The sequence below is a fragment of the Rhineura floridana genome, chromosome 8 (assembly GCF_030035675.1).
Source record: "Rhineura floridana isolate rRhiFlo1 chromosome 8, rRhiFlo1.hap2, whole genome shotgun sequence".
Classification (NCBI taxonomy): Eukaryota; Metazoa; Chordata; class Lepidosauria; order Squamata; family Rhineuridae; genus Rhineura; species Rhineura floridana.
This window is the reverse complement of record NC_084487.1, coordinates 49217588-49245097: the sequence shown is the minus strand read 5'-3', so window position 1 is coordinate 49245097 and position 27510 is coordinate 49217588. Positions and strand designations below refer to the sequence as shown.

Here is a 27510-nt window from a genome sequence, read left to right as displayed (position 1 = left end):
TCTGCCACCCTAGTCAGAGGCAGCATGCTCTGAAAACCAGTTGCCAGAAGCCTCAGGAGGGGAGAGTGTTCTTGCACTTGGGTCCTGCTTGCGGGCTTCCCCCAGGCACCTGGTTGGCCACTGTGAGAACAGGATGCTGGACTAGATGGGCCACTGGCCTGATCCAGCAGGCTCTTCTTATGTTCTTATGTTCTTATTTGGGGGCTATCCAGACAGCTGCTTGGTAGGGCCCACAGTCTTTCTTCCCTATCTAGCAAAAGGGAGGATGATTGGATTGGCAGTACAGCAAGACTGGCATGTTCCAAATTTTCCAACTCTGGCCCAGCAATATTGCCACACCTGCCCTGTTTGCCAAGCCCACAACGTGGGCAAAGCTGTTAGGACAAAGAGGGCAGACCATTTCCCACCATGAGAACCCTTTGTAAATATTCACGTTGATTTTTTTCAAATGAATAAATGTTCTTATGAATTTGTTCTTGTTATTAGATGTATATATTCCGGATAGATAGGACCTACTTATGTGCAAAGGACAACACCATCACAGTTACCAAAAGACTGTTGAAAGCTGAAACTGGACCTAACTGGCCAGAAACTCTTCCGTTAGTCCTAATGTATATTAGAAGTGCTGTCAACAGAAAGCATGGACTCTCTCTGCATGAAATTCCTATGGGACACCCCATGACGCTACATTTTCCAAGGTTCACTCCTACCTACTGTGGGTACTGCTTTACTCCATCAGTTGGCAATCTTGTAGGATTCTGCTCCATAGTCAGAGATATCACAGTGGCAACAGGCTGGTTGTTTTTTATGTAAGGATTCATGTTGGCATGCCCATGATGGCCGCATGGTAGTGTCATGTAAATTGCTGCCTCTCCTTGCTCGCATGTTCCATGGCCAGGCGCACATGAGCAAATGGGGGATGGTTTCAGCAATCAATCAGGAATGGTTTGCCCCTGGATTCTCTTCTGTGGCACATGATTTTTGCTCTCCATGTTCTGTTTGTTTACAACACAACATAGGTAAAGTTGAAAAGTCTACCCCCTCAGCACACAAAAAACCCTTTGGTCCTTTTGTCAATGTTCAGATGGATTTCATAGAAATACCTCAGTGTGCAGGATTTAAATATGTGTTGGCTTTACTTGACATGTTTTCAGGATGGGTTGAGGCACACCCTGCCAGGCATGCAGATGCTATCACAGTGGCAAAGAAGTTGGTCAAGAAACATGCTCTTCTCCACATCAGAACACTGCTAACCATAAGCATGGATTGTCTCCCCATGAGATCTTAATGGCACGGCCCATGCGCATGTCCTGTTCACCACTCTCTCTCTCTCCTCCTTCCATCTTACAGTTAGGGGATGAATCCTTGTTGAAATATTGTCATGTATTAATGCTGTTAGAACATTACATTCACAGGTCAAAGAGCCCCTCCCAGAGACCGGTCATTCCATTCTGCCTGGTGACTATATGATAGTCAAGATGTTCCACAGAAAGAATTGTCTGGAGCCAAGGTGGCAAGGTCTACATCTATTGACGCTGACAGCCCATTTCTGCCATCAAAGTGCAAGGTGCAACCAATTGGTCACACGTGTCACAGTGCAAAAAGGTCAGAGCTGAACTAAACCCAGAGGTCCTGCCGTTTGAACCACTATAGAAGAACAAGAAGACAGAGACTGATCCTGTACCCAGTGCAAGTAAGGCAAAGTCTTCCTATGACCTGAGACCTAGAAGAGTGGCAACTGTTTTTGAGTCTTAACAGACCAGTACCAGCGCCAGGGGTGCGGATTGACAGACTGATAGAAGACAGTAGCCACAGGCCATAATAAAGCCCTTACTAAGTCCTGTTGTAAGTCTAGCATTGACAGGTGAAGAGGATCCTATGCCTTGCTGTCTATTTGGGTCACCTGTGTCAGCTGCAGCACCAGAGACTATTGAACTTGCTCCTTTACCAAGAGAACCTTTGCATTCCAAACTTCCAGAAATCACAGACTTGACATCAGTGGCGCTATACTGCAGCCTATACTTCTTACTTCTTCTGTCTTAAGCTTCAACCTTGCTATGATTATGACATCACTGATGATGAGGCAAAAGAAGGTCATGGTACATTTTTTTTTTCTTGTTGAAACTCAGCCCTAGAGACTCTTGCCATCAGTGCAAAATGTCACAATCTTTCCTCCCATTGGAATATTCCCCCACATACACCTCAGAAACTCCCTGTGAATCCTCATAGACCCTTCTCAGATGTGTTGGGAGGGAAGGGGGTGGGGAAGAGAAATGGAGAAGCCTAAATTACTAGGTTTGTGCTTTTAGCAGCCTCAACCTGACCATGCAGCTCTCTAGGTAGGGCCAGTGTGGAAAGATAGGGTGGCCCTTCTCACTGGAGAAGCAGTGGAGATTGATCCTGTGGGGGAGGTGCCATGCCAAGGTTAGGACTGCCCTCTGGTAGCCTCAACAGAACCTCCACTATCTCCTTGGAATTAAATGGAAAAAAAGAGAGTTCAGTGTCATCAGTATAATCACGGTACCTCCAGTGATGTGGAGTGCTCCTTCAGTGATTCAAAAATGGAAAAATTTCCAGTGCTTTATTTTTCTGCAGAAAGTTTTCAATTTCGTAAGTTAATTAGTAACAATGTATGGATGCCAGCTACAAATATAGCATTAGGTAAACTTGGCAGTTTCAAAGTTTGTAGCTAGGGATCTTAGAGCATCAGAACGTTTTCTGATGCAAATTACCCTAATTTCCACTTCAAAATTTTCTGGGTAAAACACTTCAGTGGATACTTTACTCCAAATTTCTGTACAGTCTGCCACAATTTGCCACAGCCAAATTTCTGTACAGGGAAACCCACAGGCCCTAGAGGCCTAGGGTGTTAGACTTTCATAGTATTTCTCTCCACTTGTTTCTGGAAGAAATAGTGAACTGTGGAAGATTTAGTTTAATTTTGTGATTAACACATTCCCAAATTTGATCTGTAGCACGATAGGAAATGTCAACACAACAAAATATGCAGGATCTCATCCAGAAGGTTTAATTCATTTTAAAATACACTATTTCCTAACATGTCAGCCAGCAATTCAATTCAATCTATGTTTACTCAGGAGTAAGTCCTGATGTGTCCAAAAAGACTCCCGAATAAGTGTGTTTAGGATTGCAGCCCTTAATCGTGGCAAATCAAGACATAACATGATGAAAATGGGTAGCAGACCAACACATTTTTAATAACAGACAAAATATTTTAAGCTGTTTCTATAATAGGAAACAGGCACTTGTAAAAACTATCTGAACATGGAAAAGTGTTCAGATTAAAATGCATCTGGTTTTCATTTCAAAAGGAGTAAAGGCATTGCCAGACAGTTTTAAACAGTGCATTCAATCCTTGCTTGCTTATTTCCAAAATCCTCAAAATGCCTTCCAAAAGATGTGTGGGATGTGTGGATCTTGCTCCAGCTGTGTCAATGTGATAATGCAGGCTATAGCACTCTTGCACCTAGCACAGCCACCCTATGACATCCACAGTACCTTTATCATAGTGCAAAAAGGGTGTTTACATTGTGCAAATTCCTGGTTTGCTGTCTTCCCATACTCCTCTTTTAGCCCACAAGCACCAAACTGGATGTGAAGGGAGCTGCCCTCTGGGAAGCTGCCCTATTTTGTCCTTTCCCAGTTCCAGGAAGCAGCACATCCGTGATGTCTCCAATTCATCCAGAAGAAGCATCTTGCATTGGGTTATTTGAAGCTTGCCAGTGAAGTAGAAGAAATGTTCTTTCCACAGATTATTAACTACAGAGAGGGGACACTCAAAGGAAGGATCACATTTCTCCCTTCAGCCCACCTGTACTCCCTACAATACTGCAAATACATGGACAGTATGTAAAATCTATCTCACATATCATTTAATTTAACTTTCAGAGATTCTTGAGTCACACTCTCCACTTTTACAAGAAGGTGCTGGGGCTTTCAGTAACAGCCAGTTGTAGATATTCCAGAGTGCCTTTGCGGTAACTAGCCACACGTGAAATCTCTCGCACCTGGAATTCTTCTGTTTGCCTTTTCTGCAGAGAGTCTATTATCATCTCAGCAAAGTCAGCTTGCAAACGCTGCTGATTCTCCCTAGTAATAGCAGGAGAAAAAATATTTCAGTTACAGTGATATACCCTCCATGATTCTTAATTATAAGACCTTTTAAGATTATTTTATCCAACCTTCCTTACTTTGCCTTCTAAATCCATCCATCTAATACTGAGGGCCAACAACACTGCTTTGATGCTCTGTGTTTGCAGCGCCCTGTAGGGAATGTGCCACAGCACTACTGGGCTACAACCAACTCCCAAGGCACAGACAAAGGTTGTCAACTTTCTTGGGAGTTCCACTGCCACTGCTTCCTTTGAACCATAGCCTCTGGGCAGAAAGGTCCCAAAGATTCTCAGATAACTACAAACCTGGGCATAAGCAACCACTAACTACAATTTCCTCATTACTGCAATGCAAATCCAGCCTGTCCCTTTCTAAGTAGCATACAAGAGTGGTCATAACATGTGGGACTGGAGTCCCCTTAACCTTGCAAAGTCAATAGACAAAAACCCCAAAATGAACAAAGATTAGGATCAGAAAGCAGTAAAAACTGAGAGAAAAAATGGGTGGCAAGTAGAGATCAGACAAACAGCATCACAAATCAAGGGCTCATCTACACGGTGGGTTACTGCATGTTTGGTGCTACTCACATCTTTAAATTTGCATGGTTCACATGATGTTACCAGCAAACAGAAGCTATCACACAGTTTTCCCCCTATAAATCTGTACTAACCCAATACACTGATAATACAACAAGGGAAGAATAAAAAATTAACTCCCTTTCTCTATTGCTTGCAGACACTTTGCTCCGATGCTTTTAGGTGGGGTGTGTGTCAATCATTCCCCTCTCCACCCCACTCCCTCCCTCCTCCCTTTGTTCATTTTATTTCATGTAGGCTGACAAGCGACTGCCATCTGCTCTCCATTCTGCTGGCCTTTTTTATGTTGCTGCAAACGGTACCTTTATTTTCTTTTTCTCTTAACTTGTGTGCAAAAGCAAAACACTGCTCGAACAAAGATTTGTATTTCAGTTGTATCCTACCAGTGAAAACACAGATATTCACACTTCTGGTTGTTTTTTAAAAGGAACCTACTGCAACTGGTAGAACAGACTGAACATGCTTGGTCACTTCAGCAACCAGTGGGAGTAGAAATGTATAATTAGAGGGCAGGGCCACAAGGAAAAAGCTAGACTAATCCTCCCAGAACAATACCTGCTTGTGCAAATGGGAAAAAGCTACTGGCAGCTAACATTGAATAGGAACTGCGGATGATGCAAATGAAACACGAAGGTAAAAGAAGTGTATTTCCTATGGAGAAATGCTCCCATATAGATGAGCCCCAAATTAAAAAGGTAGTTTCTAAAGGTGGTATTCAGTGCTAGTGCTACTGAGAGTAGGCTCATTGAAGTTAATAGATATGATTACCTTAGGTTCATTAATTTCAATAGGTCTACTCTAAGTAGGACTTAACTGACTACAACACTATCTAATTAGACATTTAATAATCTAAAGTTAAGCACCACCTGGATTCCCATAACTAGAAAGCTTGTGAGGGTCAACTTGGGTGTTCAAAAGATGACAATTTTTCATAGCACGCTATTGGTTTTAAGAATTCTGTGGACCAAAAGAGGGCTGGTTACTCAGGTTTGCCATATACATCGGGTAGATGGTGTTTTGACACATCCACAGGGAGTAGGAGACAACACTGTAGATTAGTAGCACCCATCCTGGCTGCTAGATAGAACAATTTCAGTGAAATTTCCTGGCTAGGATGACTGTGGGATGTCCCGAGTGTAGGATGGAAGCAAGGGTGAACTGGCACAACTGAATCATTTGACAGATAACTTCTGGGCTAATTTTTCTTATTTATATTTTTTGTAAAAGTACTCACAGGAGAAGGACTGATTTGGGTAAGGGGTGCAGAATAGTGGAAATCTAACCCTTTCCCCATGCCACCACAACCTCAAGCCAGCTACCTTCCCCTTGAACTCCTCTTAGATGAAGAGGGGAAAACTTGTTTCCCTCCATGGCTAGTAGCTCGTGTGTGTGTATGTGTGATCTAGACTGGATCACAGCATGAAGCAGGGGCATCACTACCAGGGTGCGGAGGGTGCGGACCGCACCCGGGTGACACCTTGAGGGGGGTGACACCCAGAGCCGCCCCGCCCCGCGCCGTTGGCCGGCAAAGGAGCCGAGAAGCGCTCTGGGTCGGCGCAGCCAACTCCTCCTCAGGGTGGGCGATACCAACAGCAGGCGCCCGCCCACTGGCAGTGAAGCCGGAATGGCCTTCCACCACCAGCCTGGAGTGCGTGTGCGTGCGCGCGCGCCAGAGGTCCACACCCCCCCCGCATTCCTGCTAGTGACGCCGCTAGCATGGAGGGGGGAAGGATTACTTTAGCCCTAGTTAAGAACGAGCCCTGCTGGATCAGGCCAAGGCACACCTAGTCCAGCATTCTGTTCTCAAAGCGGCCAACCGGATGCCCATGGGAAGCCCAAAAGCAGGACCTGAGCACAACAGAGCTCTCCCCACTTGTAATTCCCTGCAACTGGTATTAAAAGGCATTCTGCCTCTGATAGCGGAGGTATAACATGGCTATTCTGGCTAGTAGACATTCTATGATTTCACTATGCACTGTCTATGTGAAGGGTTTTTTTTGTATATCATGAGTCTTCCAACAGTCAGCTTCATTAGATGCCTCTGAGTCCTAGTATTATGAGAGAGGAAGACTTATATGTAAACAAGTGACTGACAAAATAAAGAGAGGCTTAAAATTATTCACTTAAATGTTTAAGCTTCCATGTTCATGTGTAACATTGTTGGATTTCAAATTAGGGAATTTGTCATCTTCAAGACCGGAATGTTTGGCAAGGCCTTTGAGTCGGATTCCTGACCTGAGCAGGAGGTTGGATTCAATGGCCTTATAGGCCTCTTCTAACTCTATTATTCTATGATTCTGTGACCTGTTGTATTAAACCAAGTATCACCTGCAAATCCAGCTATGTAATACAACTGTATGTTGTAGAACACAAACACCCTGAATGCTATATGCAGTATGTTGGGAAATCAACTACAGTCTTTGATGACTATGTCAAAAATCTGGTCAGTAGTCACAACAAGAAGAAAGCTTGAACAACCTGTTAGAACACATTTTGAATGAGATGACGAACATCTTTGAGACTTGAGAATATTTCAAACAGAAAAATCATTCAGTCTTGGGGCAGTCAGAGCAACAGAGGGCAATAGATACTGAACACCATAACACCCCATGGTTTTGCCTTGGAGGATTCTTAAACTTTTACCTCTGCCTTCAATTCGTTTTAAAACACTTTTTCCACTTATATAGTAGCTACCACCACCTTTCTGAGAATTTCCCTCATACTCAGTGTTCTTAGAACTGTCACCTGGGCTATCACCACCTGTGTTACTGAAGAAGGCAGAGTTATCTGTTTCACCAAGTCACTGACAATGCAATCCTATACATGTTTACCTGGAAGTAAGACTTACTGAGTTTAATGGGTCTTACTCCCAGATACGTTGGTTTAAGAGTGCAACTTTTATTTATTTATTTATTTATAATATTTATATTCCACTATTTACATATACATTTTATGACTGCATTCTGCTAGAATTCAGAACCTGCTTGCTTCCATCACTGTTGAGTTGCAACCCACAAAACTTTCCCTCTACCCAGCTACCCAATCAATGGAAAGTTTTCCTTTCACTCCGTCCCTGATGCAGGCTCTCTCTGTTGCCCATCTCTTTTCCCTCTCACCTTCTCTCCATTTCTCTCACCTGTCTTTTTCTTTCTCCCTCATTCACCTCTCTCATCTCTCTCTGTGTATGTATATGGGGGGGGCAACACATGCCCCATCTGAGCTGTCTACCTGGTGGCTCTATGGGCAAGCCAGGCAGAACCATTCCAGAACAATATGATGAGGGGCCCAGTTGCTATGCCATTGCTATAGTGACTAGGATGCACTGGGTGGGGATTGTCACCTCAGTTGCCAGAACATGCTCATCAGTTATTGCAAGACTCATGAGTCTTTCTCCTCTACACTCTCACTACCCACCTTCCTCCTTGACATTTGTGTTTTTCACTGCAAGGTTACCTTGACACAAGAAAAATGCAGTAGAAGATATGTGATATTTTATAGTTACATTCCTCTTTGTAAAACATGGATAGAAAGATTCAGCCCCCACCACCATGTTATCTAGCTCCACCCCTTCCTCAGCCCCACCCCTGCTCCTGCTCTGACAATCAGCACTGCCCACCTCTCACTAGAATTGCAACACCCTATCCTCTGTGACCCTTTTCCACTGAGAGAGGCTGGAGGGGAGAGTAGCTGGTGGCACAACACTGGGGGGGATTCATGAGATCCTAGATATGTGCATTTCTTCCCATGTGCATATGCACAAATGCCACATTGCCAAGAGCATGTCAAATAATATATTAACAGAAAGAGAAGAGAAAGGTAGTCTAAATGTGTATGTGAACATTCTGTTAATAACCTAGGGTGCTTTCACCCTGCACTTTATTCCATTATTCTGACAATTTATTTCCTGTTAATTTGCGCATAAAATTTGAGCTTTCACACGACATAACGCGTAGCTCCGGAATTCTGGTGGAATGTAGTGGAAGTTTAGCACTAATTTCCGCAATAAATGATACCAGAAAAATTCCGATAGCAAGGCTGGGAAAATGGAAGATAGCGGGATTTTTGCGCTAGCTGCCACTGCTCACGTGACAGGCATCCCAGCATGCAGTGCATTCCCGCCCTTACCAACAGCCATCCCAGCATGCAGTGCATTCCCGCCCTTCTGTCACGCGGCCCTGTCACACAAATAGCAGATCGCAGCATTTCAACTATATGGCAGAAGGTAAAGGGAGAGTGGTTTCATGGCGACGGGACGAGATACTTGACCTGCAGTACGCATGTGTATAACGGGAGAGGGTTGAAAACGAGGCTCTGTTCATTACAGCGTGTGAAAGACAGTTGCACAAAACGCCGCTATATCGGCTGAAAAAGTACTGTTCCTTATTGTAAGAGGTCCTGCAGTGTGAAAGGGAGTTTTGAAATCCAGAACGAAGCGCTACCTTTTTAATCCGTTAAACTAGCGCTATTAGCCCCACGTGTGAAAGCAGCCCTAGTTCTCACAGAAACACTTACACAGAAGGAGGTGTTGGAAGATTATATTTCTGGTCCTTCACTCCAGTCAGCCAGTAAGTAATTTCAGTTCCTTTGCCCTTATATATAAAATGAGGAATAATGGAGGTTAGATCAGAGATTAGACTGCTATATTGTGTGGTTTCTGTTCTTTATATATTGCAGCACTATATTATCTTTGAATGAGAATAAGAACATAAGAAGAGCCTGCTGGATCAGGCCAGTGGCCCATCTAGATACCCATGAGAAGCCGCAAGCAGGACCTGAGTGCAAGAGCATTCTCCCCTCCTGCAGTTTCCAGCAACTGGTATTCAGAAGAATACTGCCTGCAACTATGGAGGCTGAGCACAGCCATCATGGGTAGTAGCCATTGATAGCCTTATCCTCCATGTATTTGTCTAATCCTCTTTTAAGTTGGTGGCCCTCACTGCAACTTGTGGGAGCAAATTCCAGAGCTGAACTATGTGCTGTGCGTCTGTCCTGAATCTTCCAACGTTTAGCTTCATTGGATGTCCACAAGTTCTAGTGTTATGAAAGAGGGAGAAAACCTGTTCTCTACCTGCTTTCTTCATGCTGTGCATAATTTTATACATTTCTATCATGTCACCTCTTACTTTTTCTATAAACTGAGAAGACCCAAATGCTGCCCCTCATAAGGAATCCATCCATCCTCTTTATCATTTTGGTTGCCCCTTTCTGAACCTTTTCCAGCTCTACAATATCCCTTTTGAGGTGAGGCGATCACAAGTGTACATGGTATTCCAAATGCAACCCCACCATAGATTTGTATAGCGGCATTATGATATTGGCAGTTATATTTTCAATAGCTTTTCTAATGATCTTTAGCATGGAATTTGCACAGGTGCCGCACACTGGGTCGACATCTTCACTGAGGTATCCACTATGACCCCAAGGTCTTGTTCCTGGTCAATCATTACCAATTTAGACCCTGTATATGTGAAATTAAGATTTTTTTCTCCAATGTGCATAACTTTACACTTGTTTACATTGAATCGCATTTGTCTTTTTATTACCCACTCAGTTTGGAAAGGTCCTTTTGGAGCTTTTCGCAATCCCTTTTTGTTTTTGCATGTGGAGCATAAGGTGTATTCCTAGTTGATTTTCTAAATAGAAATGAATACATGTATAAAAGAAACCAAGATAAGCAAACTGAGAGCTACAGTTCTGTTCACAGTTATGCATAGATAAGCCTAAATGATTTACCACTGAGACTAGAAAAGATAGTCAGAATGGTGCAGTGGTTACAGTGTTGGGGTTGGATGTGGAAAATGGAGGTTCAGATCCCTAACCAGTGATGAAACACACTGGATGACTATCAAAACGTTATTTTGTCCCCAGCTAGTAATTTCAATGGCTTCTCCTTTCAGATATGTGTCATCTCTAGATAGATTTTTTTTAAAAATAATGGCTATGTGAATGCATGGGTGTGCAAGGCCAGCCCTTTCATTAGGCAAAGTGAGGCAAGTGCCTCAGGTATTGGATGTTGGGGAGTGCAAAGCAGTGGCAGCAAACTGCTAGAAGACAGAATTATGTAAGCCACATGGCTTGCCCTACACTCCCCCTAAGCTAGTGTGCTGCCTCCCAGTGTGGTGAAGGATGCTGCTGAAATAAAATTCTGCTGCCAGTCTAGTCAGCTTCTCTACAAGGAATGAGAGTGGATGGGAGTCGGATCCTTCACCTCTGGCAGCAAAACGTTGTGAGCCAGCCCTGGGTGTGCTTGTATGTTACCTTCAAATATGTCTCTCCTCGCTCTTCATACTGAAACTGGCAGTCTGTTCTTTTGAGAATAGCAATCGTGGAACCACTTACATGGATCCGTAGAGCTATAAGCATGCAAACAAACAAACACCCAAAGTTTTCATATAGATTTGTGTTTAATGTTTGATTTTGTGCTGTGTTAGTATATGATAGTTAAGCTAATAATAGTCCTGAATTTCCATTAGTAAAAATGAGTTCTCAACTGTCTCAAAAACATACTCATAAATAACATTTGCAAATAGAGCACAGCAACTGGCATGATAATCCTCAAGCACTCAAGTAATCTTGGACTCATCCCACTGACTTCAATGAGACTGATTTGTTCTGAACTAATTCTTGTGGCAACTTTAATCTGAATATTTAAAGTCAGAAGGAAGGTTAGAACTGAGCAAAACAACAAACAGGAAAAATAAAAAATGTAGCTGTCCTTTGAGAAAACATTCTGTGATTATTTATTTATTACATTTTTATCCTACCCTTTCTCTAAGGAGCTTAGGATGCCGTACATAGTGTACCCCAATTAATGGTTAAAGTATTGGACTATGACCTGGGAGACCAGGGTTCGAATCCCCACATAGACATGAAGTTCACTGGGTGACCTTGGGCCAGTCACTGCCTCTCAGTAAACCACCTCTAAATACCACTTACCATGAATACCCTATTCATAGGGTCGCCATAAGTCAGGATCGACTTGAAGGCAGTACATTTACATTTTTTCATAAATTAGGCTGACAGATTATGATTGAGCCAAGGTCACCCCTGTCACCTTCCACCTTATGATGGTAAAATAGGGTTGTATCCAATGCTAGTTCTACTCCGTCTAGGACTAAGTTGAAAACAACTCATCGTTTCTTTCCAGATAAGGAGCTCTGAATTTGATCATAAAAAGTACTGTGCAGTGTAAATGTAAATTTGTCCTTACGTAAACCTGTAGATTCCATTCTTGAAGCTGTGTTCACTGTATCTCCAAACAAGCAGTAACGAGGCATCTTAATCCCGACTACACCAGCAGCACATGGACCTAAACATAAGAAGACAAAGAGTAGGAATTAAGAAGAAGAGGGAGAATTCATATATGAAGCTCACATTAAAAACTGAATAGGAATTAATCTGAAGTTATCAATGTGATTCATTAGGAATAAGATTTTCTAGGTGCTAACACCTGACTAGGACAGCACAGGATCTATCCTATATTTGTGTATGTGACAGGGTTTAAGTCCAGCAACATAAAACAAACAGCTTTATGGGAATCTGACTACCCTTAAAAGGTCTAAGTGATTAGTACATCAAATCTGAAGGGCTTTTTCTGATCAATTTATAAGCAGAAGCACAACTAGAGAGAGATCATATATACCATGGCAGATTGCCACTAGTGATTTTGAAAGAGAGCTCATTCCCCTTGTCCTATTCTACAGCCATGGGCTGAATTAGTCCAGCACCGGGCATTTCAGGAGCCAGACTAGATAAATATAGAGCTTTGCCACCTAGCATACCCACACAGATCCAGGCATTAACTTTCACAAATTGCCTTTCTCCTCTCCTCTACATCCACAGACGACATACAGGTTTCTGTCCCCTATCATCCCTATGATGCAATGAAGACTGTTTCTGAGAACGAACTTGTCAAATCATGTGGGTGAATAATACCAGAAGCAGCAATACCAGAAGTAGGCAGTTAGTAGGCAAATGAAAAGCATGGATTTTCTTACCACTCCAGAATAGGATTGCAGGTATTAACTACAGAGAATAATAAACATAAGTGATGGTGGAGGTTCCTCGTGGGGAGGGGTACTTGCAACAGGCCAAAGGCACCTGCTATATCACCTAGCCAGTACACCTGCCTTAGCATTCAGCTCTACCTCGTTTAGATTTCATTCTTTTACTCTCTCACTCTGTCCTCTCCTATATGCATGTATGTCTCTCTTCAACTCCAGTATTAATTTCAGAATGGCTAACCTCCAGATGGGTAGAAGCTATGAGGCAGGGGAAACATTAGTGGATTTAATGCCTCCTTCTCTACTCTCAGCTACACCCAAAAGCTCAAGTATCACTATTGTACTACCTTCCTCCTTTATATCCTCAATTCATTATCATCCTGGTGATTTCCATTATTCACCTTGGTGAGTGGTAGAAATAAAGAGCAGTATTTAGGCAATGAATCATACAGTCATAGAATCATAGGGCTTATCCAAATGGAGTGGGATAATCCATGGTTTCCATATTTGGTTTGTCATCTGATAGTCCTCACTTTGCCTTTTAGTTCACTCTTTCCCAATTAAAAAAAAACTTTTTTGCACCCGCACACGCAGTGGTAAGACCCCTACATTATATTCGCTTTTTCCAAGCTCCACCTCTAAAACCTCCCCCTATCAACCAATTGGTCAGCAAAAAAATGACGTATGCTCCTCTCCCCCTTTGCAACAAAGCACAATATGGCTGTAAAGGAGTTCTCGCTGCGGAAGGAAAGGGAGAAGGAGGGGGGGTCGGTTTCAGACTGCCTCCAGAAAGCTTTGTCAATTTCATTCTACTCACTGGGATTTTTGCTTCCAATCATTCCGCTGTGGGAAGGAAAGGGAGAATGAGGGTGTGTGTGACACGTTTCTTGCTTTTTTGGAGAAATAAGTGCAATTGCCAGCATGTGTATCTCCTTGTTGTTGTTGTTGTTGTTATGTGCCTTCAAGTCGATCACGACTTATGGCGACCCTATGAATCAGCGACCTCCAAGAGCATCTGTCATGAACCACCCTGCTCAGATCTTGTAAGTTCAGGTCTGTGGCTTCCTTTATGGAATCCATCCATCTCTTGTTTGGCCTTCCTCTTTTTCTACTCCCTTCTGTTTTTCCCAGCATTATGGTCTTTTCTAGTGAATCATGTCTTCTCATTATGTGTCCAAAGTATGATAACCTTAGTTTCAACATTTTAGCTTCAAGTGATAGTTCTGGTTTAATTTGATCTAACACCCAATTATTTGTCTTTTTCGCAGTCCATGGTAGGCGCAAAGCTCTCCTCCAGCACCACATTTCAAATGAGTTGATTTTTCTCTTATCCGCCTTTTTCACTGTCCAACTTTCACATCCATACATAGAGATTGGGAATACCATGGTCTGAATGATCCTGACTTTGGTGTTCAGTGATACATCTTTGCATTTGAGGATCTTTTCTAGTTATCTCACAGCTGCCCTCCCCAGTCCTAGCCTTCTTCTGATTTCTTGACTGTTGTCTCCATTTGGGTTAATGACTATGCCGAGGTATTGATAATCCTTGACAAGTTCAATGTCCTCATTGTCAACTGTAAAGTTACATAAATCTTCTGTTGTCATTACTTTAGTCTTCTTGACGTTCAGCTGTAGTCCTGCTTTTGTGCTTTCCTCTTTAACTTTCATCAGCATTCGTTTCAAATCATTACTGGTTTCCGCTAAGAGTATGGTATCGTCTGCACATCTTAAATTATTGATGTTTCTCCCTCCAATTTTCACACCTCCTTCATTTTGGTCCAATCCCACTTTCCGTATGATATGTTCTGTGTACAGATTAAACAAATAGGGTGATAAAATACACCCCTGTCTCACACCCTTTCCGATGGGGAACCAATCGGTTTCTCCATATTCTGTCCTTACAGTAGCCTCTTGTCCAGAGTATAGGTTGTGCATCAGGACAATCAGATGCTGTGGCACCCCCATTTCTTTTAAAGCATTCCATAGTTTTTCATGATCTACACAGTCAAAGGCTTTGCTGTAGTCTATAAAGCACAGGGTGATTTTCTTCTGAAATTCCTTGCTCCGTTCCACTATCCAACGTATGTTTGCAATATGATCTCTGGTGCCTCTTCCCTTTCTAAATCCAGCTTGGACATCTGGCATTTCTCGTTCCATATATGGTAAGAGTCTTTGTTGTAGAATCTTGAGCATTACTTTACTTGCATGGGATATTAAGGCAATAGTTCGGTAATTACTGCATTCTCTGGGATCCCCTTTCTTTGGAAGTGGGATATATATTGAACGCTTCCAGTCTGTGGGCCATTGTTTAGTTTTCCATATTTCTTGACAAATTCTTGTCAAAATTTGGACAGATTCAGTCTCAGTAGCTTGTAGCAACTCTATTGGTATGCCGTCTATTCCTGGTGATTTGTTTCTTCCAAGAATTTTAAGAGCAGCTTTCACCTCACATTCTAAAATTTCTGGTTCTTCATCATATGGTTCCTCCATGAATGAATCTGTCATCCTGTCATCTCTTTTATAGAGTTCTTCAGTGTATTGCTTCCATCTTCCTTTTATTTCATCTCGGTCAGTCAGTGTGTTCCCCTGTTGATTATTCAACATCCCTACTCGTGGTTTAAATTTCACTTTCATTTCTCTAATCTTTTGGAATAGGGCTCTTGTTCTTCCCATTTTGTTGTCCTTTTCTATTTCTATACAATAACTATTGTAATCGTCAGAGCTTGGAAAAGTTACTTTTTTGAACTACAACTCCCATCAGCCCAATTCAGTGGCCATGCTGGTGGGGCTGCTGGGAGTTGTAGTTCAAAAAGTAACTTTTCCAAGCTCTGCCCTACGTATTAGTTGTTGTATAGTTGCATTTAGAGTTCTGACCGTGTTTCTATCTCCTTTTGCTTTTGCTTTCCTTCTCTCTTTAACCATTTTAAGAGTTTCTTCAGTCATCCATTGAATTCTTTTTCTCTTTTTAACAAGAGGTATTGTCTTTTTGCATTCTTCCCTGATAACGTCTCTGACTTCAGTCCGTAGTTCTTCTGGTTCTCTGTCAACTAAGTTTAAAGCCTCAAACCTGTTCCTTATTTGATCTTTATATGCTTCTGGGATGTTATTTAAATTGTATTTTGGCATTATGAGTGCTTTGTTGTTCTTCTTTAGCTTTACTCTGATTTTCAATACGATCAGTTCATGATCTGTACCGCAGTCTGCTCCTGGTCTTGTTTTTGCAGAAAGTATGGAACTTCTCCATCTTCTGTTTCCAATTATATAATCAATTTGATTCCTATATTGACCATCTGGTGATGTCCACGTGTACAGCCGTCTTTTTGGTTACTCAAAAACTGTGTTGGCAAGAAACAAATAATTGGCTTCACAGAATTCATTAAGTCTTTCTCCTGCTTCATTTCTGTCACCTAAGCCCCATTTCCCCACAATTCCTAGTTCTTCTCTGTTCCCTACTTTTGCATTCCAGTCCCCCATGATTATCATCATATCTTGCTTTGGTGTGTGATCAATTTCCTCCTGTACTTCTGCGTAAAATCTCTCCAATTCCTCTTCTTCTGTGTTTGATGTTGGAGCGTAGACTTGGATGATGGTTATGTTAATAGGTTTCCCATTTAATCTCATTGATATCACTCGCTCAGACCTTGCGTTGTAGCTCCTAATTGCTTTTGCTACATCATTTCTCACTATTAAAGCAACCTCGTTTCTTTTTGATTTCTCATTTCCTACATAAAATATTTTGTAGTTGCCTGATTGGAAATGTCCCATTCCAGTCCATTTTAATTCACTCACGCCAAGTATTGTAATGTTGATACGCTCCATTTCTTGCTTGATAATTTCTAACTTTCCCTGGTTCATGCTTCTCATATTCCATGTTCTTACTGTGTGCATCGTACAACTCCGGACTCTCCTTTCGCATCTGTGTGCATCAGCCTCTGGGCTTCCTTTCGGCTTTCACCCAGCTGCGTCATTAGTCACAGCGCTACTCGTACTTGTCCTTTGTTCTTCCCCAGTAGCTCGGTGAGTGCCTTCTGACCTGGGGGTCTCATCTTCCAGCACTATCTCGTATTGCATTTTGGATACTCTGTTCATAGGGTTTTCGTGATAAGAGGTATTCAGAGGTGGTTTACCATTGCCTTCCTCTGAGTTTGGATGCATCTTAGTCTAGTGTCTCAGCTTTGACCATTCCACCATGGGTGCCCCTGCTAGGAGTCTAGCCTTTTGGTCTAGACTCCTGACAGCATTGCTGTCAGCTTCTTCAACACTCTCAAACCCCTTCACCACATTAAGGTGTGCATCCTAAAGGGGGTATCTCCTTAAATATCCATAAAGGCAGAAAAGCATACATTCATTTAAGCGTAATATCACAAATACAAACAAGAAAGGGGCTGCTGGTCGGTTTCACGCCTGCCTCTGGAAAGCTTTGTCAATTTCATTCTACTCGCTGGGGGTTTTGTTTCAAATCATTTCGCTGTGGGAAGGAAAGGGAGGAGGGGGTGACACGTTTCTTGCTCTATGGTTCTCCAGTCTCTATGGTTCCGGGTGGCAGGGACGCTGTAGCAAACCACTCATGTGCAGGGCAGGGAATGCCCATTAATTTCAATGGGTGGAAATGGGGGCAGAAAAGCCCATGCGTCTCAATGGGTAGACCTGGCGTCACAACAGCCAATGCGTTTCAATGAGTAGATCTGGCATTTCAATGGATAGACCTGGCATCCAGAAAGTCTATGCATTTCAATGGGTAGACCAGGCCACCAGGTCTACCCATTTGAAGGCTGCTTACTTTCTTGTTTGTATTTGCGATATTACACTTATGTATGCTTTTCTGCCTTTATGGAATGTATGCTTTTCTGCCTTTATGGATATTTAAGGAGATACACACGCTGGCAATTGCACTTATTTCTCCAAAAAAGCAAGAAACGTGTCACACACCCCTCCTTCTCCCTTTCCTTCCTGCGTGGAAATGATTTGAAACAAAAACCCCAGCAGGTAGAATGAAATTGACAAAACTTTCAAGAGGCAGGCATGAAACCGACCAGCAGCCCCTTACTTGCTTGTTGTGCATTGCAGATCTCACCCAGAGCAGCCACCCAGTTTGCTGGTAAAAAATAAAATGCATCTGCACAGTAGTTGCAGACACCCCCACACATCCCACCATTGTGATGATTGGTTCAATTTTCCCGGGCTTATTCTCGCACATGCACAAAAGTGCAGATACGTGATCGGCTGGAATGAGGAGAAAGGGCAAGGGGAAACGCCCAAGAACCACCTATCAGCTGTAAAGTCCGTGGTATTGCATCCTACCTCCTGAAGGCACAGCGGATGATTCCCGATTTTAAACAGCAAATTGCATTTTTGCCGGTATTGCAAGGAGCAGATTTAACCCGCGAAAATGTGTAACAGCGCAAGACGTCATTTGGACTACCGAAAAATAATGAACATACATAGCGGGCGTGTCACACATTTTGCAGTCGTCTGGATAAGCCCATAGAATAGTACGGTTGGAAGGGGCCTATAAGGCCATCAAGTCCAACCCCCGGCTCAATGCAGGAATCCAAATCAAAGCATTCCCGACAGATGGCTGTCCAGCTGCCTCTTGAATGCCTCCAGTGTCGGAGAGCCCACTACCTCTCTAGGTAATTGGTTCCATTGTTGTATGGCTCTAACAGTTAGGAAGTTTTTCCTGATGTCCAGTCGAAATCTGGCTTCCTGCAACTTGAGCCCATTATTCCGTGTGCTGCACTCTGGGACAACCGAGAAGAGATCCCGGCCCTCCTCTATGTGACAACCTTTCATGTACTTGAAGAGTGCTATCATATTTCCCCTCAGTCTTCTCTTCTCAATGCTAAACATGCCCAGTTCTTTCAGTCTCTCCTCATAGGGCTTTGTTTCCAGTCCCCTGATTATCTTTGTTGCCCTCCTCTGAACCCGTAAAGTAGACTAAAGGAGACTTCTAGATTTGAGAAGGGCTTCCAGGGGGCAACAAAACAAGCATGTTATGCTAAGATTTCCTGTGATCCACAAGATTGTTTCTGAAAATGCCATATCTTGCACAATTCATCAACCCTTATTATATGCAGAAGCTGAGAACTGAAAATGATTATATATATATATACCTAAAACGTTCATTCATATAAGCCATACTTCAGTCTTTGGAGTGTACATTAACTTTTCACTACAACTTGAGCTGTAAAGCAACCACTAATCCAATTCCCAGAAGGGTCTTCATCAGATCTTGGAAAAGTTACTTTTTTGAACTACAACTCCCATTAGCCCCCACCAGCATGGCCACTGGATTGGGCTGATGGGAGTTGTAGTTCAAAAAAGTAACTTTTCCAAGCTCTGGTCTTCATTCTGTTTTTTTAAAAAGGCTCTAGTAACATATTTTGTCCAAGCAGCCATTAGTTATTATAGAAAGCAAAGAACAGCTTTGTTCTATTGCTGTATTTTTAAAAAAAGGACCATTAATGGGACTGAACATAAGCAATAGGACCACAGGAGAAAAGGGAGATGCATTATAGAAAAGCTTGTGACAGGCTCTCTGCAGATGCCCTGCTCTTTAAGTTGAGAATTATATCCCTTCTGTGCTGAGCCAATCACTGAACCAAGTGAAAACAAGAAGATAAAATTTCCTTAAATGCTTGGCCTTCAGGTGTTTTTAATTTTTTTAAATAATTAATTTTAAAATAGATTTTCTAAAGGTCTTTCCAGAAATACGTTTGTATTTTTTTCTTTTCCAATGCTTTGGACTCTGAGAGATTCAGTATACTATCCATTATACCTCTCTAGCATGGGAATTATCATCAAGCCTAAAAAAAGAGAAAGAGAGAAAGGGAGAAGTGGTAAACATCAGTAAAAGGTACCCTATCCCATGCTGTAATGACCAATAGTTTTCTGTCTGTTTTGCCTTACTTTTTGTTTGTTTTATGTAATTCTCTGAGCACCTGCAAAGGCTGCAGTGCACAACTTCTCTGACATTTTTTTTAAATAAAGGGCTTGAACAGTAGTATGCTCTCCCATTATAAGCAAGGCTACTCCCACAATCTATTATCTTGTTATCTTTGGGGATCTATGATACTATCCTGTTGTGATGCAAGGACAAAATGGAGCTGGGGCTCACATTCATTGGTCGTTTGAATATGTCCAAAATCTTTCAGGGACTCTGTAACCAGAGCATTGGTACATACAGGCAGGGACCATTGTTAAGTGAGGGTGACTCAGGGGCCCTAATCCCCAAGTCTTTTGAAGCAGAAGACATTTTCCTGTCCTTTACCCCTTCTTCCCAATCGGAAAGGGTTTGAGACAGGGGTGTATTTTATCACCCTATTTGTTTAATCTGAACGCAGAACATATCATACGGAAAGTGGGATTGGACCAAAATGAAGGAGGTGTGAAAATTGGAGGAAGAAATATCAATAATCTAAGATATGCAGATGATACCATACTACTAGCAGAAACCAGTAATGATTTGAAACGAATGCTGATGAAAGTTAAAGAGGAAAGCACAAAAGCAGGACCACAGCTCAACGTCAAGAAGACTAAAGTAATGACAACAGAAGATTTATGTAACTTTAAAGTTGACAATGAGGACATTGAACTTGTCAAGGATTATCAATACCTTGACACAGTCATTAACCAAAATGGAGACAACAGTCAAGAAATCAGAAGAAGGCTAGAACTGGAAAGGGCAGCTATGAGAGAATTAGAAAAGGTCCTCAAATGCAAAGATGTATCACTGAACACTAAAGTCAGGATCATTCAGACCATGGTATTCCCGATCTCTATGTATGGATGTGAAAGTTGGACAGTGAAAAAAGTGGATAACAGAAAAATCAACTCATTTGAAATGCGGTGCTGGAGGAGAGCTTTGCGCATACCATGGACTGTGAAAAAGACAAATAATTGGGTGTTAGAACAAATTAAACTAGAACTGTCACTAGAAGCTAAAATGGTGAAACTGAGGTTATCATAAGTTTGGACACATAATGAGAGGACATGATTCATTAGAAAATACAATAATGCCAGAAAAAACAGAAGGGAGTAGAAAAAGAGGAAGGCCAAACAAGAGATGGATTGATTCCATACAGGAAGCCACAGACTTGAACTTACAAGATCTGAACAGGGTGGTCCATGACAGATGCTCTTGGAGGTCACTGATTCATAGGGTCGCCATAAGTTGTAATTGACTTGAAGGCACATAACAACAACAACAACCCTTTCTTTAATTTTTTTTTTTAAAAAAAAACACTTTGCTTATAGGGCTTTAAAAAGGGCAGGTTTTTCTGGAAAGTCTTCTACATGTTTAATTCCATGATGATTTAATGCACTTCATGTGTGGGTTGAGCACTTTTCTTGAGCTATCTGGTCTGGGCATAGAGCATTTCCCTATTTTCCAGTTGTGACACAGATTGTGCTAATCTGTTGTTGCTGGATATAATGTATGGATGTTGTTGACGAATGACAGGGGATTGTAAATCTATGCAATACCTGGATGGGTTGGTGAAGGAGGAGAGAGAGAGGGGTGTGTGTGTGTGTGAGAGAGTGTGTGTGTGTTTGTGTGTGTGTGTATGAGAGAGAGAGAGAGAGAGAAGAGACATACAGACCAGTCATGCTAGGTGTTGGATAAATACTATTAATTTTATTATGCATAGGCAGCAATTCTTCCCAAAGGATTGTAAGGGATGGAGGGCCCAATCCACACACAGTATATTGGGCATAGAAAATCCTGTTGGCATCCTATAGCTCAGAGTAAGCCCTGACAGGAAGAGCCAGAGTTTTGTTTCTTCCCTTATGTTGCCCTAACCTGTATCTATACATGTAAGTTAGCACATACAATTTTTATGCAAATTTATGCAAGTCCTTAAATACCTAATGCATTTTAATGTATTTTAATATTTTTATTGTATTGCAATTTAAAATTATTGTAAGTTGCCCTGAATTAGAGTATGGGCACTAGAAAATATTATATGAATAAATAAATAGCAACTTCTCCTGGTACCAACCTCAGCCAACAATGCTATTAATGTTGAAAAAAATGAAATGGACTGCCTTCAAGTCAATTCCGAATTATGGCAACCCTGTGAATAGGGTTTTCATGGTAAGCAGTATTCAGAGTGGGTTTACCATTGCCTTCCTCTGAGAGGCAGTGACTGGCCCAAGATCAATCAGAGAGTTTCATGGTTATGTGGGGATTCAAACCCTGGTATCCCAAGGTTGTAGTCCAACACCTTAACCACTACACCATAACCTTTTTTTAAAAATAATACGTTATAACTGATTCTTCTAAAAAAGTAACAGTCAAAATGCCTGAGAAGAAATGTGTAATGCCATACTTTGACTTACTTCTATAATCAATTTATGGAAAAGTAAAGATAAGATTTCTTGGTAGAGATAGACAAATCTGTCAGTGTTGATTTCTCTCGGTTCAGTTCACCATATTTCCACATCACTTTGCTTTTTTAAAAAAAAGTCTTCATGAAAATCCGTCAACATTTTAATGCATATTTCCCCAATATATTTTTGTATGAAATTTTGCCTAACATACACATTCTTATAAGCAATTTCCCCTAATATGATATATTTTAATGTAATTTTCACTATAAGCATTTTGTGCACACTTTCTCCTACTATATGCATTTTTAACACATTTTTTGGTTGGAGAACTACATTGCAAAATTTCGAGACATGCACACTTCAAAGGATAATGCAGTTTGGTTCATGGAAGATTCAGGACAGACAAAAGGAAGTACTTCTTTACTCAGCGCATAGTTAAACTATGGAATTTGCTCCCACAAGACACAGTAATGGCCACCAGCTTGGATGGCTTTAAAAGATTAGACAAATTCATGGAGGACAGGGCTATCAATGGCTACTAGCTGTGATGGCTGTGCTCTGCCACCCTAGTCAGAGGCAGCATGCTTCTGAAAACCAGTTGCCGGAAGCCTCAAGAGGGGAGAGTGTTCTTGCACTCGGGTCCTGCTTGCAGGCTTCCCCCAGGCACCTGGTTGGCCACTGTGAGAACAGGATGCTGGACTAGATGGGCCACTGGCCTGATCCAGCAGGCTCTTCTTATTTTCTTATTGTTTTAGGAAAGACAAATTAGGTAGATTCATATTTAACGCAAACTGAACCAAAATTATGCCCCATCCCTTGGTTTTTTTAAAAATGTCAAATGCTAAATAAATCACACCATACCAGAGTGAATTCCTATTCGGATCCATACAGGAAGACCTGGAAGATGTCCAAGTTCAAAGGAACCCATGAAGCTGAGTATGTCCAATGCCATCATGGAAATGTCTACTGCATGACAGTTGCCATTTGTCTTTGGTAAACCACTTACTACCATATATGCATCTCCAATGGTCTCTACCTGTTGAAACATGATCCAGAGTCATTATTCTTAGGTATCAGAAGAGTGATCAGATATTGGAAAAGCCTGGTAGAGGTCATCCTATACTTTCCTGCTCAGGCAGGAAAGAATGCTAAGTACCATCAAATTAACAAACATCTTTATGCAAGTATTCAGAGTTATAAACAGTATAGTAACACTAGGTGATGGTGATTTTTTCTGAGATTAAAAACTATCCTTATAACTGTTAAAGACAAATAACCCTTCCCTATTTTGCACAATAATTTTAAGGCAGTAATCCCTGCCTTTTATTTTGTCTTAGGCTGTGTCCACACTCAGGCATTCCAGTATATGTGAGACATTTCTGTGTGCATGTTTGTACATCTTTGTTCATGAACGCTTTCAATTTTATCTCTCTTGAAATCTATCTCAGTGTTCCTGTCTACAATAATGGGTGCAGCTTGATGGGATATGTTACCTGTGGTGTGCATCTTTAATTTTTTTATTTCGTTTTGAAACACGAGTTTTCTGGCATACCAGATTTGCACAAAAGAGCAGTAAAAAGCAATAGTAATGATGATTAAAAAATGTTGTTCGAAGCCAGGAAACCTGAGGTCTATTGTGAGGATATATGCAGGCATTTGTTTATTTATTCAGGGACACCTTTTCTTTCCTTTTTCAAAATTTATTTTTGAACTGCAAGTTTTCTGATATACCAGATTTGATCAAAAGAGCAGTATTATTATTTTTAAGTGTGTCACGCCAAACCAGGCAAGGATTTGGATTTGCTCCCTTGAAAGGTTGCTGGTTCCTCTTCTCCCCTTTTTTCTTTTCAGACTCCTGTACCTGTAAGGACAGGTTTTTATTTTTAACACAATTCTTTGTACAGGAACAGTTTTGCACTCAAGAGCTGTTTCAGAAACTGGTGGAAAAGGGCAGGCTCCATCCTTTCCTTTGGGCTGATGGAACCAAAAAGGTGGGAGTGGGTGTGGCGATAGACAGCACTCAGCAAAACATCACAACCTACGTAAAAAAGCCAGCCCACACAATGAGCTTCAGTGGGATAACATGCAATTTTATATTGGATTTTCATCCCTTATCAGATTATTTACAAATTGGGAAAATTCAAACTTAGCAGATGAAACTGTGGACGACCACTTGGATGAAAAGGACGACATGTGTATGCTATAAAAATATATATTGACACAAGCAGCTCAAATCCATATTAAACTCCAGTGTAGATGAGCCCTTAAAGGATTAATGGCAATGCTCTGCTCCCCACTTCCTTTCACCTCAATCATTCTGCCTAGCCTCTCTTCCTAGTTCTGGTCACCTTGTAAACATCATGATGGTCAAGAATATGATCAAAGTTCTTGTAGATGTCATTGAGCATGTCCACCACTTCCATAGGGGTGCTGTATTTACAAATGGTTGTGAAGCCCACAATGTCACTGAAGTAGATGGTGACTTCTTCAAACAGTTCTGGCTCTACCCGTCCTGTTTCCTTCAAGGACTTTACCACAGGCCTGTCAAAAGGGGAAGATAAGTATTGTGGGGGGAAGCGTCATGATTTCAAAGTGTACTTTAAAAAGCTGTGCTACTGCTGCACCGTTATAACCTTAATTAATTGAGAAATAACATGACAATACAGTTCTATTAATAATAAAAAACAATATCATTGCTATGCAATTAAGCTTTTAAAGCACAAATGGTATGGGCAATCAATCCATCTCTTTTCAAAACACATTAGATGTCATTGGGTAGATGGTGTTGTGTTGCAGAGTTGGATTGGACAGGGTGGCCTTCTGATTCTCTTTTATGTCTTGAAGACTCTGGACCTTTCAACTGCACAGACACTTAAAGTATTAATGCTCGTGTTATAGTTGAGGAGGAGGTATGCCTTTGGCTTGACTCTAATCTGCTTGATCAGAACTGGAAACTGGTGTTGGCAATGCTTATTTATATATTTATATGCACACACCAAAGCACATAATTCTTTTCTCTTGACAAGAAGGTTCCATCTCTTGACAAAGAAAATACCAGTGTGGGTAATTATATTCTGCCTAACTAAATTTCAGTTTCTGCTACATAATGGCAGCTGGTGCCTAGGGCATGCAAAAAACCTCTTGGAAGTTGTGTAGATGCCTGTGTCCCATATGAGCAGAGACCAGTGCTTCCTTGAACATTTGGAGCTCCCAAGAGGGGTATTGTGCCCCTTCCAGCTATATGATTCAAACCCACAGTTAAAACAATATCAGGAAGTACACGAAAAGTCTAATTTGAAACCAACTTTGGAGTAACTTCATGTTCATATATACTATTCTAACACACACTGTCTGCATTTCTGGATACAATATCTCAAAAAGATTATGATACAGCTATAGATGTGTAATGACGCAGAGCTTGGAAAAGTTACTTTTTTGAACTACAACTCCCATCAGCCCCAGCCAGCATGGCTACTGGATTGGGCTGGTGGGAGTTGTAGTTCAAAAAAGTAACTTTTCCAAGCTCTGAAAATATTGGGGATTTTTAATCTTTGATTCACCTCAGTTTGGAAAGCCTGCAACAGCAAACATTCCTGGGAGACAGCCCCTCTGTGACCCCTGAGTACATATCTTGAAAGCCTGAAGGTATAGACTTCTTGACTCCTATGGAAATTTGGGGAATGTTGCCCAGTAAGAATCAGGCGCTCCTTTCAAACAAAGAAACTGTTTTACATAAGGATTATGATAATCTTAACCTTTAGGAATCATCAAGAATCTACAGCAGGGAGATCACACCTATCTGAGAACTTATCAGGAAATGGGTTGGTTCACATCTTCCTGGTCACATTTACATTTCTTTAGTTAGAAAAAGGTATAAAACGTAAGGGGTTGGGTCAGCAGCTCCTCCTTCTGGAGGGCTCAACAGCTGCTTTTCTTACCAACGCACCCTAGCATCTTTGGGAGCTAAGGATTTGAGTGAGATCTTTCAAATCTAGTGCTGGTTACAGAGGGCAGAGCTTTTGGCTCATTGGGCTTGATACGAAAGTCTCTCTCAGCCTTAGTCTTGCAGCAACTCTTCAGGAAAGGTATATGCAACTTCTGGGCCTTTCTTTCCTTTTTCTTTCTGTGTGGGTGAGCTTAATGTGAAAGTGTTCATAGGGTTAGGCTCTTTGCTTTAGTCTATCCAGTGTTGCTGAATGAATGAATAATAGTTAGAAAGCTCATTGTTAACTGTAATTGTAAACTGCAATATTTTTCCTTGTTTCTTCTCTTAATAAAACTCTTTATTTTACTTTCTGTGTATGTGTCAGTGCATTAAGGGTGCATTAAGGGTAAAATTATACATGCTCTGGGGGTGACGTGCGGGTAACTCCAGCAAAAGATCCTGCTGCATTCTCAATAGGGGAACTTGCATTTCTAGTGAGCTCTGCTCATGAGGAAGTTCAAGGTCCATTCGTAACAGATGATTCAAAATATGTAAACTAAGATTACCAAGACTGTGCAACGATGGACGCAGAAGAAAGGATATATTAAGAAAGAGATATGGAGAGTGTGGGGAAATCATTGTGGAAAGAGAAAATGACAGAGGTTTGGGAAACAGGAGGTGGGGCAGATTAACTGAGGAAACAACAAGGGAAAGAAAGCCAGCAGCATGCAATGAAATCTGCAGGGATAGAGATGGGGTAATGGAAGTGACAGCAGCCACTGTGAACTCAGCTGGGGGCTATTGAGACAGTGGATGGCTTTCACAAAGAATACAATTCTTGGCAGGAAATTTCGATTGTTTTTTCCCTGCCTACCCCCATCTTGCCATTATGAAGGCTGCAGATGCTCCACGCGTTATTTTTCTTCTACTCACAAATGCCTGCCATTTGCTGGAGAAGGTTGCTTTCTTACTCCTTTTCTTCCTCACTACTCCTCCCCAATCTAGATGCCTTTTTCTTAGCTGTCCTACTACAGTACAATATTACACAGTTCCCAAAATAGGTGAAAAACTAGGACTGTTTCAAAGTGAAAGAGGAAACAGGATGGTTAGGCCAGATTCAATTATGTATGCCTGGGAAGAAGTGGACTGACATCCCACCCCACTTCAAACACCAATATTACAAATACAAATACTTGAATGACATACATGCACTAAGGGGGTTCCCGGTACTGATCACCCGGTGGCACTTGTCACATTGTGGGTGTTACTCTGGCCATAATGGCACAAACAGGTGTTTGAGCAACTATACTTAGAACCAGGTTGCCCACTTGATAAAGAACTTCAGTGGCATATACTCATGTGATTTAGAGAACAGGAAGACTGATTGCACACGTTTTAGGCAATCAAGCCTTTAAAATATTTGTGTTCAAATGAATCAGGCCATCAGAGAGGTCTGAGTGGTAAATGAGGTGTGAAAAGTGTTCATTCGTTGCAAGAGAAACTTAAATATTAGTAATCAAAT

The 27510-nt window shown here is 41.6% G+C and overlaps 1 protein-coding gene across 1 annotated transcript in view; it reads right to left on the bottom strand.

The window, feature by feature from the left end:
* Positions 1 to 3073: 3073 nt before the first annotated feature.
* The window catches only part of GUCY2C (guanylate cyclase 2C), a 112149-nt gene continuing 87712 nt past the window's right edge, over positions 3074 to 27510 (bottom strand). Inside the window, exons 22-27 of the mRNA XM_061582817.1 lie at positions 24412 to 24604; positions 22925 to 23099; positions 11941 to 12039; positions 10989 to 11083; positions 9243 to 9319; positions 3074 to 4110 (exon numbers count right to left, since the gene is read on the bottom strand). Coding sequence (XP_061438801.1) covers positions 3936 to 4110; positions 9243 to 9319; positions 10989 to 11083; positions 11941 to 12039; positions 22925 to 23099; positions 24412 to 24604 — 814 coding nt within the window. The 3' untranslated portion in view covers positions 3074 to 3935. The remainder of the gene's footprint in view (positions 4111 to 9242; positions 9320 to 10988; positions 11084 to 11940; positions 12040 to 22924; positions 23100 to 24411; positions 24605 to 27510) is intronic.